Raw genomic sequence first — 14,715 nt, forward strand, 5'->3', positions numbered from 1 at the left:
GCCTGCTGAAAGTTTTGATGTGTTTCTAACGGACTTAAAGCTAAAAGCTAGAACGTGCAACTTTGGAGTTGTGCAGGATTCTGTACAACTCCAATTCTGTGATCAGCTTGTGTTTGGCATACAAGATTCAAAACTGAGAGAGAGGTTGCTAAGAGAGACAGAGCTAACCCTTGTATCGGCTGTGAAAATAAGCCACGCCAGTGAAATAGCCAAGCAGCATGCGAGAACATTCGCTGGAGACGCTAAAGATGGCGCAGCAATCGCCATGGTGTCACAGAAGACGTACAACAAAGTTCCGAGGCAGTTCAATCAGCGAAATAAATCAGAGACTTTTAATTGCAAAAGATGCAACACAGGTAATGCAGGAAACCCCTTGACATGGGGCTCCATACCCCCACCTCCCTAGCGGAGACAGTGGGCGTGGCCAGGAATAAGGTCTATAAACAGCATGTGTTCACACAGTCCACTTAACATTGTCCATGACCTTCATCAGGTGTCTGAATAAACACAAGTCAGACACATGATTCCACTTCAGGAGTTTTTAAAGGCATTTGTCAAATCTTTGTGTCCTGAGGTCGTAGTCGAAACATCCTGTGTTTAATCTCTGAAACAGTCAATGTGTGTCCATGCCGTAGCCAGGCACCCCGTTGAAGTGTCCTTGAGCAAGGCATTGCACCTGTCATTGCTCGTTTATTTTGAAGTTGCTCTGGATGATCGTGTCATACAAAAGATAGCAGTTAAATATAATGATCCAACTTCAGTGTGTCCAACTCGAGTACATCAGTACAGTTCTACATCAACCCAAGATGTTTAGAGAGGAATGAGTCGATTTCACAGAGAAACAATATCATGCTTGAACTTGCAGCAGTTCCTTTGATCCTCACTGCATCGATGACAAAACGTGCCTTGTCATGTGTCACTTGCTTGACATTGGCGTTATCATATTCTTCTCTGATTATCACTCCCTTGTGTAAAAGTTTGTCCAGGACACCGTTGAGAACTGGATCTGAAACGCTGTTGATGAAGCTGCTCCGCACATCAAACAGCCTGTCTTCTGCTGGACGACTCAAAGTGTGCTGAACTTGTTGTTTTCTTAAAGCAGCAGTTGAAAGGTCTACATCGCGTTCCCATGGACATTCAGAGGTCTTACTGTGTCTTAGAAATAGCTTAACATGCTTAAACTTAGCCTGTAATGTCACTTCAAAAGTTGAAATGTAATTGTGATAGGATGATTCATCAACTTTAAATTTTGCCTTATTTGGTTCAATTATAATGGAATCATCTTCCATCTCATCTTGAGGGAAAGTGGAGAGGGTGTATTCTTGCTTTGGGTAAAGTTCACAGGGAGGCTTTTCGATGTAAATCTCTTCTCCATTTATCTCCTTCCTTTCCTTCTTCACTTCACTCAGCACAACATTCTGAGGCAGCAGCAACACTTTCAGGATCGAACTGGGATGATCATCATCAATCGGTGGTGTATAAAACAGTGACACCAATGCCTGGACAGGACTGGGGCCGAACAACATCTCTTTGATGATACCAAAAAAAGAGAATCCAGTTACATTTATGATAACATGAGTTTCTGTGATCATATGGGGTTTGATCAGCTCAAAGCCATCATCATCCATCACACGGACCACAGACAAGGATTTGCCTCCACCCATGGAGAGGATCTCACAATGTGGAAAGCGTAACTGACACACAGACCCCTGAGAACCTTTGATGTCAAACAGTGCTCCTGCAGGCCTCTTGTCAAGCTGGGATAGAAGCCTTCGGTCCCAGTGGACTGTCCTGTAAGTCACATCTCCTTCTGTCTTCATCTTAAACACCAGGTCGGTCACGTTGCATTGGAACAGTCCTGCTTGGGTGCAGTGGAACCTGTAGCTTTCCTTGTTTTCCAGAACAATGATATCAGGTGTAATTCTCTGTGTTTTGTCCAGTAGTGTAACATCATTTACGCTGTGGGACCGCTTGGCTGTGAAACTTTCCTTGTTCTCTAAACATGGAATTTGGCTCAGTGAGGGTAAGCTGTGAGAACGAGGCAGAGAGATGGATTCTTCTATCCTCAAACCACTGAAGCATCTACTTAGATCAGTTTCAGCTTGGAGTTCCGGAGAGGGATGTAGAGAGGACTGTGACTCTGTAACAGGATGTTCTTCCATCTCACCATGAAAAGGAATAGTTCCCTAAATAGAATAGAATAGAGAAAGGGAAAATCAAGTCAAGGACATTAATTAAACAAAAACGAACACAAGACATTTCTACGATGCCAGTTCTTAAACATGTAACTGTCACTCCTTGCCAACTGACTGTTGTGTAATTCCTGACTATTTGCCGATGTAATAACATGCCTTGCCAGAAACTCTGCCAATACACAACACACACATGCTTGATGGAGATATGCTATCCTACAGATATATTTATATATTGCTTGTTTAGATTGTGTCTTCTTTTTGCAACCTTGGATTTTAAGCTGTTCTTTTCATGTTTTTATTGTGGTGGAGTTAAGGGACAATAGATGTCGCTCGGCCTACACAAAGCCACACAGATGAGCATTAATAACCACTCACAGTAGTTTTCACCTTGTTCAGAACGGAACCCATCGGCAAAAAGTTCCTTTGAATTTGCCTCTGGGGGCATCGCCCAATTCCCTATGTCGGCCCGTTCACTCTCCCTCAGCCCTCCTCTTCCGTGGTGCGTCTTTGTTTTAATTCCTAATAACAACAACTCTACACGTTGTAGTTGCCAACGTTGTAGTTGCCAACAGATTCAGCTGCGGAGCTCTGAATCTGTCTTGAGAGATTATGTAAGTTCAAATATGAGATTGTGCCTCATACAGTGTTAGTTCAGCATTATGACCGGCCTATAGGCTACTTCAGGGTGAAAACAGGGAAAAGCTGTCTGCCAGGATGAGGAGAGAAAAGGAAGATTAGGAACGCAGGCTTGTGTTTACTGTCTCAACACAGTTATTGTGCATTCTCATGTATTGTCCAAGAGGAGTTGGCCCGACAAGCCTTTATGCAACAACTCTGTCCCGACCATATTGGGTAGCATGTTCACCTGTCCTGTCCAAAGACAATCTACAATGCCATACAACATGCAGAATGGAGCACACCCAAGCTATAGCTCAACAAACAGGCTTCAACTGCTCATGCCAATGAGCTATAAGAACAGTGGTTGTTTTCATTCTCCTCCTGCCAGTCAGGAGAGGTACCAAGGAGACAAAAACAAGACCAACATCCCTGGTCTGTCTGCTATGGATGTAGAGGACAGAAGCACATAGAGTGGACCTGTTCAGCCACAAAGCCCCTGATCACTGCTGCTTTGTCACCGTTAAACTACAGAAGGATCTGCTGTCCCGTCTCTCCTCTCCTTCCACTGAACATGGACTCTGTCAGCCTGGTCAAGCAAAGGGGCTATAACGAAAAAACATCACATGGATGCACCTGGGACGTATCATCGGTGTTGTAGCCTGGGGTCATAGGATGTTTCGGGTCTCGCAACATACTAGGCCTGACCTCGACTAAGTCGACTAGTCGACTGGTTAGTCGCGGGGGGTCCGAGTCGACTGCATGTCTCTTAGTCGAATCTAGTCAAAACATTTTTTTTTTTATATGGCCAAAAATGTTTTAAATTGTTTTTTGGCCAAGTCTACACCTGCAACCACACGTAACTTCCACTTTATTCTTCTTATTCCTCGTCTTTGTATTGGTATTGTTTGTGTTGGAGCGCCTCAGTGCGGCTGCAGAGTTCATGTGCAACCTCTTCCAGAGAGAGAAAGAGACACTAAAAACTCTGCTGGAGACACAAAACAAACTGTGTAGACTTGGCCCTTTGAAATAAAATGTATTTTGGCCCTTTTTTTTTTTTTTAGAGTCGACTGCCAGTCAACTATTGGCAATTAGTCGCCAATTAGATTCGACTAAACAAATCCTTAGTCGGGGACAGGCCTACAACATACACCCTCGCCCAGGTGACCCAGCCAGGGTTGATCAAGCCCCGACTTACGTCCCAGGTAGCTACCCACGGCCAGTCCTAAATAGGGAAAGACAGGGCCACTCAATACGCTTGTCCGAAACTACTCTCCCAGGAATGGGGGAGAGGAGATACTCTGGCACGTGGAAGGACTAGGCTCTGTGGATGGCCTCCTGGTCGGGCTCCTCCTCCGTCTCACCAGGTCCAGGACCTGAGCGTTGCACCAGACTCCCCCGCTCCAAACATTTCATTCTGGTGTGATGGTGTCTTGGCCCGTGGCTACTATGTAACAGTGTCAATTATAAATAACGTTCAGTTAGTATAATTACACAACATGTGTTACAAATTGATGCTTCTACTTGTCTTTGTTCTAATCTACATGGTTGGTGTGTATAATAATACATGCATTAGTGGTCAGTGTGTATAATAATACATGCATTAGTGGTCAGTGTGTATAATAATATATGCATTAGTGGTCACAGCTCCTTGTCTGTCTCCCGTATAAATGTCCTGCCACACCCCCACCTCTTCCCTTTGTTATTTCCATATTGGAATGAGGTGGGTGTCTTTTGTTATCTTCCCTGTATAACAAAATAACAATTGGAGTTGCAAATTACTTATGTGTGTTTTTTTTTTTTACTTTGTTTAGAGAGGAGTCCATGCACTAAAGCCAAACTAACCCAGAGACGTGTTTTCATGTGTCATTCTGAGTCACTGAGTCAGAATAAACAGAGTTTGTCTCCAAAGAGATTCCTGGGTCCACCCATTCAACACAATGCAGAGAAATAGTTACACCGGTTACATATATCTAGAGAGTTGAATGACACAAAGAGCCAAGCCTTTACTGACACTAGAGCTTCTCTCTCCTTAGTCTGACTATAGAGACTTTGCTTTATAGACTCTGCTGGTTTTACCTCCTACCAGATAGTTCATTACATTCATTTCAGTTGAGAACCTCTGGGTTAATAATGATCTCACCTCTGATTTCTCCTCCATCTTCACATCAGGTTGACCTTTGACCTGCTTACTTCCTCCCTCTGCTCCCCCCTCCTCATCCTCCTCTTCCTCCTTCTTCACCTGTGATGGATAGATGGATGGATGGATGGATGGAGAGAAAGAGAGTGAGAAAAGAGAGAAAGATGGATTTTTCTGATCACTTTCAATCTTGCCTCTGACAAATATTCCATATTGTATTATATAAAAAACTAAGACACTTGAACTAATACAACACTACAATAAAACTTTAAAGGCTTTAAAACAAATAAACATACATGTATGTAAACTATAGCAAAACTATAATCTCTAAAGACAGATTCAGCTAACAGCAGCACCACTGTCTTAAGCATGTAATATTGTTGTTAGAAGGAATAAACACAGAAGCACCCGGGAGGAAGTGGACTAAGAAAGGAGCCAAGCCGAGTTCCTGTTTCTACACAAAAAAAGGAGGTGGTGCCCCCAGATTATCTTTCCCTCCTTGTTTTACCGAATGGATTCCCAGATTGGCAAAACTATAATAACCTTGTCACCAGGAGGAAGGGGAGGTGTTGATGTCTGATCCATCTCCATCTGACCAGACTGTTTCATCTCTACAGAAGAACAACAAACAAACATTCATTACACATGATGAGTATAGAAGACATGAGGTCTGATACATTGTTTTATGACTGTATATAAATATCAACTTAACATAAACTAAATTAAATTAACCATATTCACACAGCGGCCATTTGTTCTTACATCATACTTGGAGGTGGCCCCTCCCCCTCCAGTATGAAGTAAGAGTTAAATGGACACAGTGTGAACATGTTAGTTTAACCACATCAACCCTACACTCACTATTCTGGACAGCTCATAATAGATGAACATTCTGTGAAAATATGTGAACATTCTGCAAAAATAGCAGATGTACAAGCTCACAACGCGTCGGCGAGAGAGAGAGAGAGAGAGAGAGAGAGAGAGAGAGAGGGGCTAGAACCTTACCCATCTGACTCTTCTCCATCAGCTCAGACATCTTCTCATTCATCAGTTTCAAGTATTCATCCTGTATTTCACACATCAACAGACAATGACAGAGTGAAGCTACATCAAGTGTTAACACACTGTTCCTTAACCAGAGCTGACAACTCTCACACAATGAGCGTGAGACACACACAAATGACCCTCTTCACATGCACTCACGCCACACATCATATTTCTCACGCCGTCAAATCACCCCAAGTGGAAAACTGTGTTAACTCATGCACCACTGAGACATCCACTTCTGCGGGGATTCGAGCCATAGTGAATTAAATTATTGTATCTGAAGTAGCCCCACCCGTTAACTGTAGTGAAAAGCAGAAATGTTAGGTGTGTGTGTCTCTTGTATGAAGGACGCTGCGCGCATTTACACTTGTGTCATTCCATTGATCATTACAGTGATATTCCCAGATGTCGCCGACAGGAGGATCAACAACATAGATCTTAAGATTAACTAATGTTCTATGCTCTACACATCCAAAATGTTAGCTGCCAGGTGTACCCTGGAATTTTCTCTGTCCGGTCAAGCTTTTAACATTAGTGTTTATTAACGGAATTTGACAGATGTCTAATTATTTAGAACAGATCTTCAAGCAAAAAACGATACACGTTAAAAAGCTAAAGTGAGTGATTAAAGGGATTTGACCATTTAGAGTAATTTGTGCAGTCTGTCATGACTTTATAGCTATCAGACTTTTATGGAAATCAATGTGAATATTGAATAGGAAACATATGGTGCAAAACATCAGTCAAGGTGAACCATATGACCAATAGGAGAGTGAGAGTCACCATCTCTACACAGGCTGTTACACTGACTCCTACTGTCACTATATTTATTATGACTCCAGTCATTCCCACATACAGTATACACATTATACTCCATTTGATACCTAAGTGATACATTCTAGTTAATTGCATGCAATCATAAAGATATATTAATGAGTAGTTATTATTAAGATGGCTCTTTAATTGCTTCAGTCATCAAATCAATGTCTCTGTTTAGCTTGTTGATGGATGAAATAAAAACATTTACCCATGATGTTAGTAAAGCCTGTTAAAGTATCAAACTCCCTGTTAAAATGCACCAGAATACAGGACATTATATCTGCTCTGTTAAAAAGACCCCCCCCCCCACACCAAAATGATCACACCCACACTATTAATCTCCAGCTACCACCAGTTTCTGCCTTAACCCATTAAGACCGGGAACGCATCTGTGTCACTTTAGATTTATTTGGCATTCAAAAATATTTTTGGGCTATTTATTATTTGGCTATTCAAAAAACTCATAGCGCGAGTGCCGCGCTACAAGCTTATAGGTCTGCTATTTTGGGAAAAAGCGTGAAAATGTGTGAACATCTTTGAATATATATATATTGAAAGCGAACATGTGTAACTCAATTCTTTGCTTCTGGTGTGTCCTACGAACAAAATATTTTACAAATTTGTTTTCAAAGATACACAAATGTTCTTGATTTTTCAAAATTAGCAGATCTACAAGCTCACTTGGTGCTGCGCTATGAGCTTGTATATCTGCTATTTTTGAATAGCCAGAGAAATCAAAAAATTACACAGATGTGTTCCCGGTCTCAATGGGTAAAAATTACTTGATTTCATTATTGAGGGTTAGATTTGTACTTTTACTCCACTACAATTATTTGAAAACTTTAGTTACTAGTTACTTTGTAGATTTTGATTATTATTACGAAACATATATTAACCTCTTCAGCCCTAAATACATTTGGCCATTTGAAAATAGCAGATCTACAAGCTCACAATGCGTCGCGATTGTGAGCTTGGAGCTTGATTTTAATACATTTTAGACATAATGATAGCTTGTGTAACGGGACATTCTGCATAATGAGTACTTTTACTTCTGGTACATTAAGTATATTTTGATGCCAATACTTTTGTACTTTTACTCAAGTACATTTTGAATACTGGACGTCTACATTGTAGTATTGATACTTTTACTTTAGTAAAACATGTGAGTACTTTATTCCACCACTGCTTGTAAGCCCCGTGCAGGCTGGGCATCTTGTGGTGCAGGACACTTTAATAAAATTAAATGCTATCTATCGATTCTGTTTATCATGCTAAAAAATGCCAGGCTCTTTGCGTTCTTCAGGACTTGCTTACGCCAATATGTCCCATATACTGTAACTGTATGGAGCTTGGAAAATGTTTTTTTTTTGTGTTTTCTGCAGTGGTGTAAAGTAACTAAGTACATTTACTCAAGTACTGTACTTAAGTACATTATTAAAAATTTTTTTACTTTACTGGAGTATTTCCAATTTTCAGAACTTTTACTTCTACTCCACTACATCTCAAAACCAAATATTGCAATGGGACAATCTTTATAATGAGTACTTCTACTTTAAATACATTTTGATACCAAACTTTTATACTTTTACTCAAGTAAATTTTGAATTTCGTACTTTTACTTGTAACAGAGTATTTCTATATTGCAGTATTGATATTTTTACTTAAGTAAAACATTAGAGTACTTTTTCCACCACTGGGTATAAGAGAACAGTTTAATGTAAGTAGAACACTTTTAACCTCATGAACCCTAGCTTCCCTATTCTGGGGAAAACATTCTGTGGAAATAGCAGATCTACAAGCTCACAATAGTGTTTAGATCTATAGAGATCTATAGAACCCTGTTCAATTTAAGTATTATATTATTAATAAAGTTAAACTATAAGTCCACAACGTGTCGCATCGTGAGGCGTTGTGAGCTTGTAGATCTGCTATTTTCACTACTTTTGAGTGACACTCTTTTATGATCAAATGGGGCATTAAGTTATGGGGGGGGATTAAAATGTGGAGATACAAGGTTTCTGCCCGACAACAACGATAATTAACCCTTTATACATAGTTGAACGGGGTCACCCAGGGCTCTGAACTAGGCCCGATGCTTTAAGGCAGGTACACACTGCAGGACATTTGGTCCGATAATGCTGTCTGCGACCTTTTTTGGCGCTCGCCGACAAAACCTCCCGATCTGACGCAGATCGGCCTTTGATCGGCGAGATAATGCTCGCTGTGTGTGAAAGGCACAGCGACACGATCTGGCCGCGATCATCCGCTCTGGGATGGCTTTGCGACCGTTTTCAAATATCTATCTGGTTAGTTATTCGGCCCTATCGCAGACAGGAGATCGGACAGTATCATACAGTATGAAAGGGTCTGCGAGGAGATCCACGCTACAGCCAATGAGAGCACATTACAGCCACCGTGGCTAGGGGAGCGTCGCTGGATCTGACCACAACAAACAGTCCCTACCGCAATATTATCGTCCAGTCCTGTATTAAGTTAACATTATAAAACAAAATGAGAGAGTGAGCGAGCGAGCCTGGTGGGCTGTTTATTTTAGAGGAATTGTACAGAGAGAGAGAGAGAGAGATAGAGAGCGAGAGCGAGAGCGAGCTCTGTGTGTGTGTGTGTGTGTGTGTGTGTGTGTGTGTGTGTGCAGCATGTGCACGCTGTGTCTGAACAGCGTTGCCAGATGTTGCGAGAGAAATAAGCAACCAGGTCTATGAAAACAAGCACTTAAAACCTATTTACAAATACATTGGATATTTGAAAATAGCCGATCTACAAGCTCACAATGCGTCGCAGCTATTTTCAAATAAAAATCTTGAGAAAATTGTGGAATATTTTCCAAATCCACACAAATCTTGTATGGGGGTCTATGATGGCACAACATATATACAGAAGGGGGGTCTGCGGACAAATACATATTATGTGTTGTTTAAACCACTGGTTTAAAGGTTTAATGACATTCACTTTTACACCACATTCAAAGTCTTTGTCCTGGTCCTTCAAAAGTGTACAAAAAGTTGTAAGTGAAAATTCCATTCCAGTGATCCATGGCAGGTGTTTTTCTCTCACATTTCTAAAGCCTTTTCAACTGCAATGAAAAAAGAAATCTTTGCCTGCGGGTGTCGCTGGTGAGGGATTTTGCCTGTCAATCATCGCCTCTGCTCCGCCCCCCCCAAAGGAAAGGATAGGGGAGGGGAGGGGCGAGGAGGAGAGTGGGCGGGATTAATCGACTGTGACCTCACTGTCGAAGGGCCAAGCTCAGATTACTTTTCAGCCTAATTATTCAGAAAACCCCAGACCACAGAAAATCCACTGAATGTTCTAAGTTCAGGTTTTTTGGGTGTAATTGAGGTCATAAAACCCCAAATAAAACATTGAAAATAAAAAAAGTGAAAATGAATGTCATGATACCTTTAAACAACATTAGGAAAAAAGGCCAAATAAGCAACTACACAAATAAGCCCAAAAAACGCACCCCGCAACAACCAATATTTACAAGCAACTCTACAGAAAAACAAGCCCAAAGTCGCTTATTATCACTTTTAAGCTTTCTTGACTTGTTTCAGAGAGAGAGAGAGAGAGAGAGAGAGAGAGAGAGAGAGAGAGAGAGAGAGAGAGAGAGAATTAATGATTTAATTTCAACAATCAATAGCGTCCTGTCTCGGTCTCGCGCATATCACAGGAGCTGTGCACGTTTTCATGAGACGTCGGTTAAAATGAATTGGAATAAAAACAAATGTATGTATCGGGTCTGGATAGCATCCTAGTGAACTATCCTACAGTGTGTGATCCCTAGTCGGTGATCAATCGTATAGTGTGAAAACCACAACGATATATGACAGCCGATTTCAAGAAATAAACTCCTGCAGTGTGTAATGCTTAACGATCAGACGACTCCCCGACCACTTTAAAGTCCTACAGTCTGTACCTGCCCTTATTCTCTGAACACAAAATATGTTTGCTTAAAATAGCTGATCTAAAAGCTCACAGCGGGTTGCATTGTGATGCATGGTAAGCTTGTAAATCGGCTATTTTGGTCAAATGTTCACCTCAGAATAAGGACGCTAGGGTTCATGTGGTTACCTGGCATCCCAATTTTAGACACATTTTTGAACATTTTGAAACATTTATTTTATTTTTGTATTTCACTGAATGATGAACAATTAACTCTTACACGCTATATTGTATTTCATGTATTCGTTCAAACATGTAAATAAATGTCATGGAGAGAATATTAGGTTCTTACCTGGCTGTTAGCTGACTCATACATGTTCCTCTCTATGTTCTGAGCATCAGTCACCAGGTCACTGTCCTCAGCTGGGTCTCCTGTTGACATGTCCTTTACACTGCTCACCAACACACAGAGAATGAAAGAGACAAAGTCAGACATCAGATTCAACTCATAATATAACTAGAAAAAGTGCTCCTCAGAGCACAGGTGTCCGCCAGGTCAGGTACGTTATTTTGGCCTCCTGGTGGCGCTATAATAGGCTAATGTAAAAAGGGTGCCATTTATTCTTAGGTCTTTCACGGCAATCAGACACTGCATTCATGATTTGAGGCATTTTGTTCCAAAAATGTGTTTTGCTAAATTAGACCTGCTGGTGGCGCTATAACAGGCCAATGTGAAAAGGGTGGCATTTCTTCCTCGGCCTAGTGGGAATGTGCGTGTGAAAATTCACGGAAATCGCAAGTTCAAAACGGACCAATTCTGCTAACTTTGGAAGCCAACCATAGGCAATGAGGATGGAATATGGGAAATCGGACAGATTCGTGTTGATCACATGACTAGATACTGTGTACCGATTTGCATGACGTTTGGATAAAATCTGTAGGAGTAAATGGCAAATGGGTTTTGCACAAATCGGTGGCGCTATAACAGGCCCATGTGAACAAATTGGGGCAGAGGTTCTGAATTGGCATCCAGGGAGTGTGTGTGCACAGTTTCGGAGCGACCGGGCCAACGGTTCCGGAGATTAGCTGCTAACACACATACAGGACGGACACACACACACACGGACACACACACACACACACACACACACACACACACACGGACGGACAGACAAGGGGCAAAACATACTCTCTCGCCATGCCTTTCGGCCTGGCGGAGACAATAAGTGATAATAGTTCAGCTGGTCTGGGGTCTAGAAGATGGTGAGAACATATTGTATTGGTTCTGCTTTCTGTGTGATGAACACTCACAGCCAGCGGACGTGGAGGTCACGGAGGCTCTGTGGGAAGTGTTTATGCCAAAACTTCCTCATGTCTAATGCAGAGAGAGGGAGGGCTGTGATGGAGTCCCAGCTGAGAGAAAGACAATGATAGAAAAAACAATGAGACATAGAAAGAGGAGGGAGAAACAATGAGGAACACATATTATTATGATATGACATCATATAATATGATATATCTATACAGGTGGAAACATGACAGTTTTCTTTAATGCGGTAGCCCTTCATACTGTAAACTAGACCCCCCTTCCTCCCACACACAAATAATTAAAAATGATTATACACACACACGCACGCATGCACGCACGCACACACACACACACACACACGCACACATGCACACGCACACACCTCGCACACGCACATGCACACGCACACACACAAACAGGGGCATACTGTGTTTCGGGGAAAACGTTTGCAAAAAATTGCAGAAAATGGCAGATCTACAACTAATAATTAGTTTCAATTGTACTCTTAGTATATTTTGATATCGATACGTTTGTACTTTTACTCAAGTAACATTTTGAATAAATACTTGTGGTATTGCTACTTTAGTAAAACAAACAAATCTGAGTACTTTTTCCACTACTGGTAATAATAATAGTAGTAGTAATTTTTGTGTAAACATATAAATATTGACACATAAAATCAATCAACATTTTAAAGATCAAAGGTTTGGTGTACAGATCTCTGATCAGCTTTAAACATTGTTTATAAAGACATAAAACCTTCATCATCATCATCATCATCATCATCATCATCATCATCATCATCATCATCCTCTTCCTCCTCCTATCAACATCATCATCATCATCATCATCTTAAATGATTCAAACATGATTTCATTCATTATGTCTGTCTCTGTTCATAGACATGGAGCTGATAATCAGAGAAATGTTCACCAAAAGAAACAAACAAACAAAGACAGAGAGCCAACGTTACCTTGTGGATACGATCTTTGTCATTTTGCAGTCTCTGCATCTTAAAGCCTCAGCAGTGTTCATGTTCCAACAGCTTCCACATTTCCAGTCTTCATCATCAGTGGTTGGTTTTGCTGGTCTTTTTGTCCTGACAAACAGACAAAGACAAGAGTCAAGATAGTATATATATTGTATATAAATTACATTACTTCATATTTAATAATAATGAAATAATTAAAATTATGATGGGGGGGCTCTATAACATCTATAACAGTGTTTACCAGACACCAGGGTGTATGATATATCTGATTCACATACTGTGTGTGTGAAGGTCCAGGTTCAGGAGGTTTTCCTTTAGACCAGTATCTCTTCATAGACACACAGCTGGATGTTAGAGACTCTGGTCTGTCAGATCCCTCCTCCTCTCTCTCCACACACTGACTCATCTTTAGGTCTTTATTAAACCTGTCAACGTTACAGTCAAGGAAATACATCAGGAAACAGGAAATGATGAATAAAAGATATGAGTGACATCATTATTGATTTGAAAAATCAACTTAAGTCATTATTAGCGCAAGTTCATAGGTGGACACAATAGGGAAATTTGGGCACCTCGATGTAAAATTGTCTTTTTTAGTATCTACATATAAATGCATTTTAGTGGCCACTTTTTTTTTTTTTTACCCTTTAACGGGAATTCCCGGGAAGCCCAGGAAAAGGTCTGAAAATTCCCGGGAATTAAAATTAGCTATTTCCCGGAAAATGTTAAACACTAATCCCTATTCTGGGGGGAACATTCTGCGAAAATATCAGATATATAAGCTCATAACGCGTTGTGAGCTTGAAGAGGTTTAGTGTAGAGTAGAAAAAGGAGCAGACCAAGTACAGAGACAAAGGTCAAGTACAATAAGTATTGAGTGTTTAAGTGGTTAAATGTCTGAAAAAACACATGAACATGAATCCAACATATTAATATAAAAGATCATGTGTAAACAAACAAACAAACAAAACCATTATTAACACAACACTGATGATAGAGCTGTCAACAAGTCTATGAAACTATCTATGAAAGAAGAAGAAGTTTAATCTGCAACACAAGCTACAAACTAGTTGTAATTATAATGGTTTAATGTCCACACACCCACACCCCCACACACACACACACACACGCACACACACACACACACACACACACACACACACACACACACACACACACACACACACACACACACACACACACACACACACACACACACACACACACACACACACACACACCCCCACACACACACACACACACACACACACACACACACACACGGAGGAAGGAGGGAGACAGAGAGACGGAGCAATAGATAGGTACACAGAGACCCATTCAGAGAAGATCGACACAAAGAGACACATACTGAGGGAGGCAGACAGACAGACAGACAGACAGACAGACAGACAGACAGACAGACAGACAGACAGACAGACAGACAGACAGACAGTGTAATGGATATTTCAGAATGCCAACCTGTTCTTCTATCATTTATGTATCTATCTGTATTTTGGCCCTAGAATGGTAGTCACACAGCAGGGTTCTTTTCACAGCTTCTGTTCCTGTCATTCAACAACTGATACAAAGGTCTATTTCCACATATCGATGGCCAAAATGCAAAACCTCCTATGTGCAAATTTCATGATTTTCGGATTTCACTGTGGATGAGTACTTTAGGCTATGCTGCACATGCTCAATC

The 14,715-nt window shown here is 41.0% G+C and overlaps 1 protein-coding gene across 1 annotated transcript; it reads right to left on the minus strand.

The window, feature by feature from the left end:
- Positions 1 to 318: 318 nt before the first annotated feature.
- LOC308077583 (uncharacterized protein) lies at positions 319 to 6,254 on the minus strand (the record flags this gene model as incomplete). The annotated part of the gene is made up of 5 exons (XM_080418328.1): positions 319 to 2,186; positions 4,954 to 5,052; positions 5,494 to 5,561; positions 5,956 to 6,016; positions 6,219 to 6,254. The coding sequence occupies 5 exons, from the start codon at positions 6,252 to 6,254 to the stop codon at positions 792 to 794; spliced, it is 1,659 nt and encodes a 552-aa protein (XP_080274454.1). The 3' UTR covers positions 319 to 791.
- Between the last annotated feature and the right edge of the window lie 8,461 nt (positions 6,255 to 14,715).

The sequence above is a fragment of the Gymnoscopelus braueri genome (genome assembly GCF_963280865.1).
Source record: "Gymnoscopelus braueri genome assembly, chromosome: 21".
Lineage (NCBI taxonomy): Eukaryota > Metazoa > Chordata > Actinopteri > Myctophiformes > Myctophidae > Gymnoscopelus > Gymnoscopelus braueri.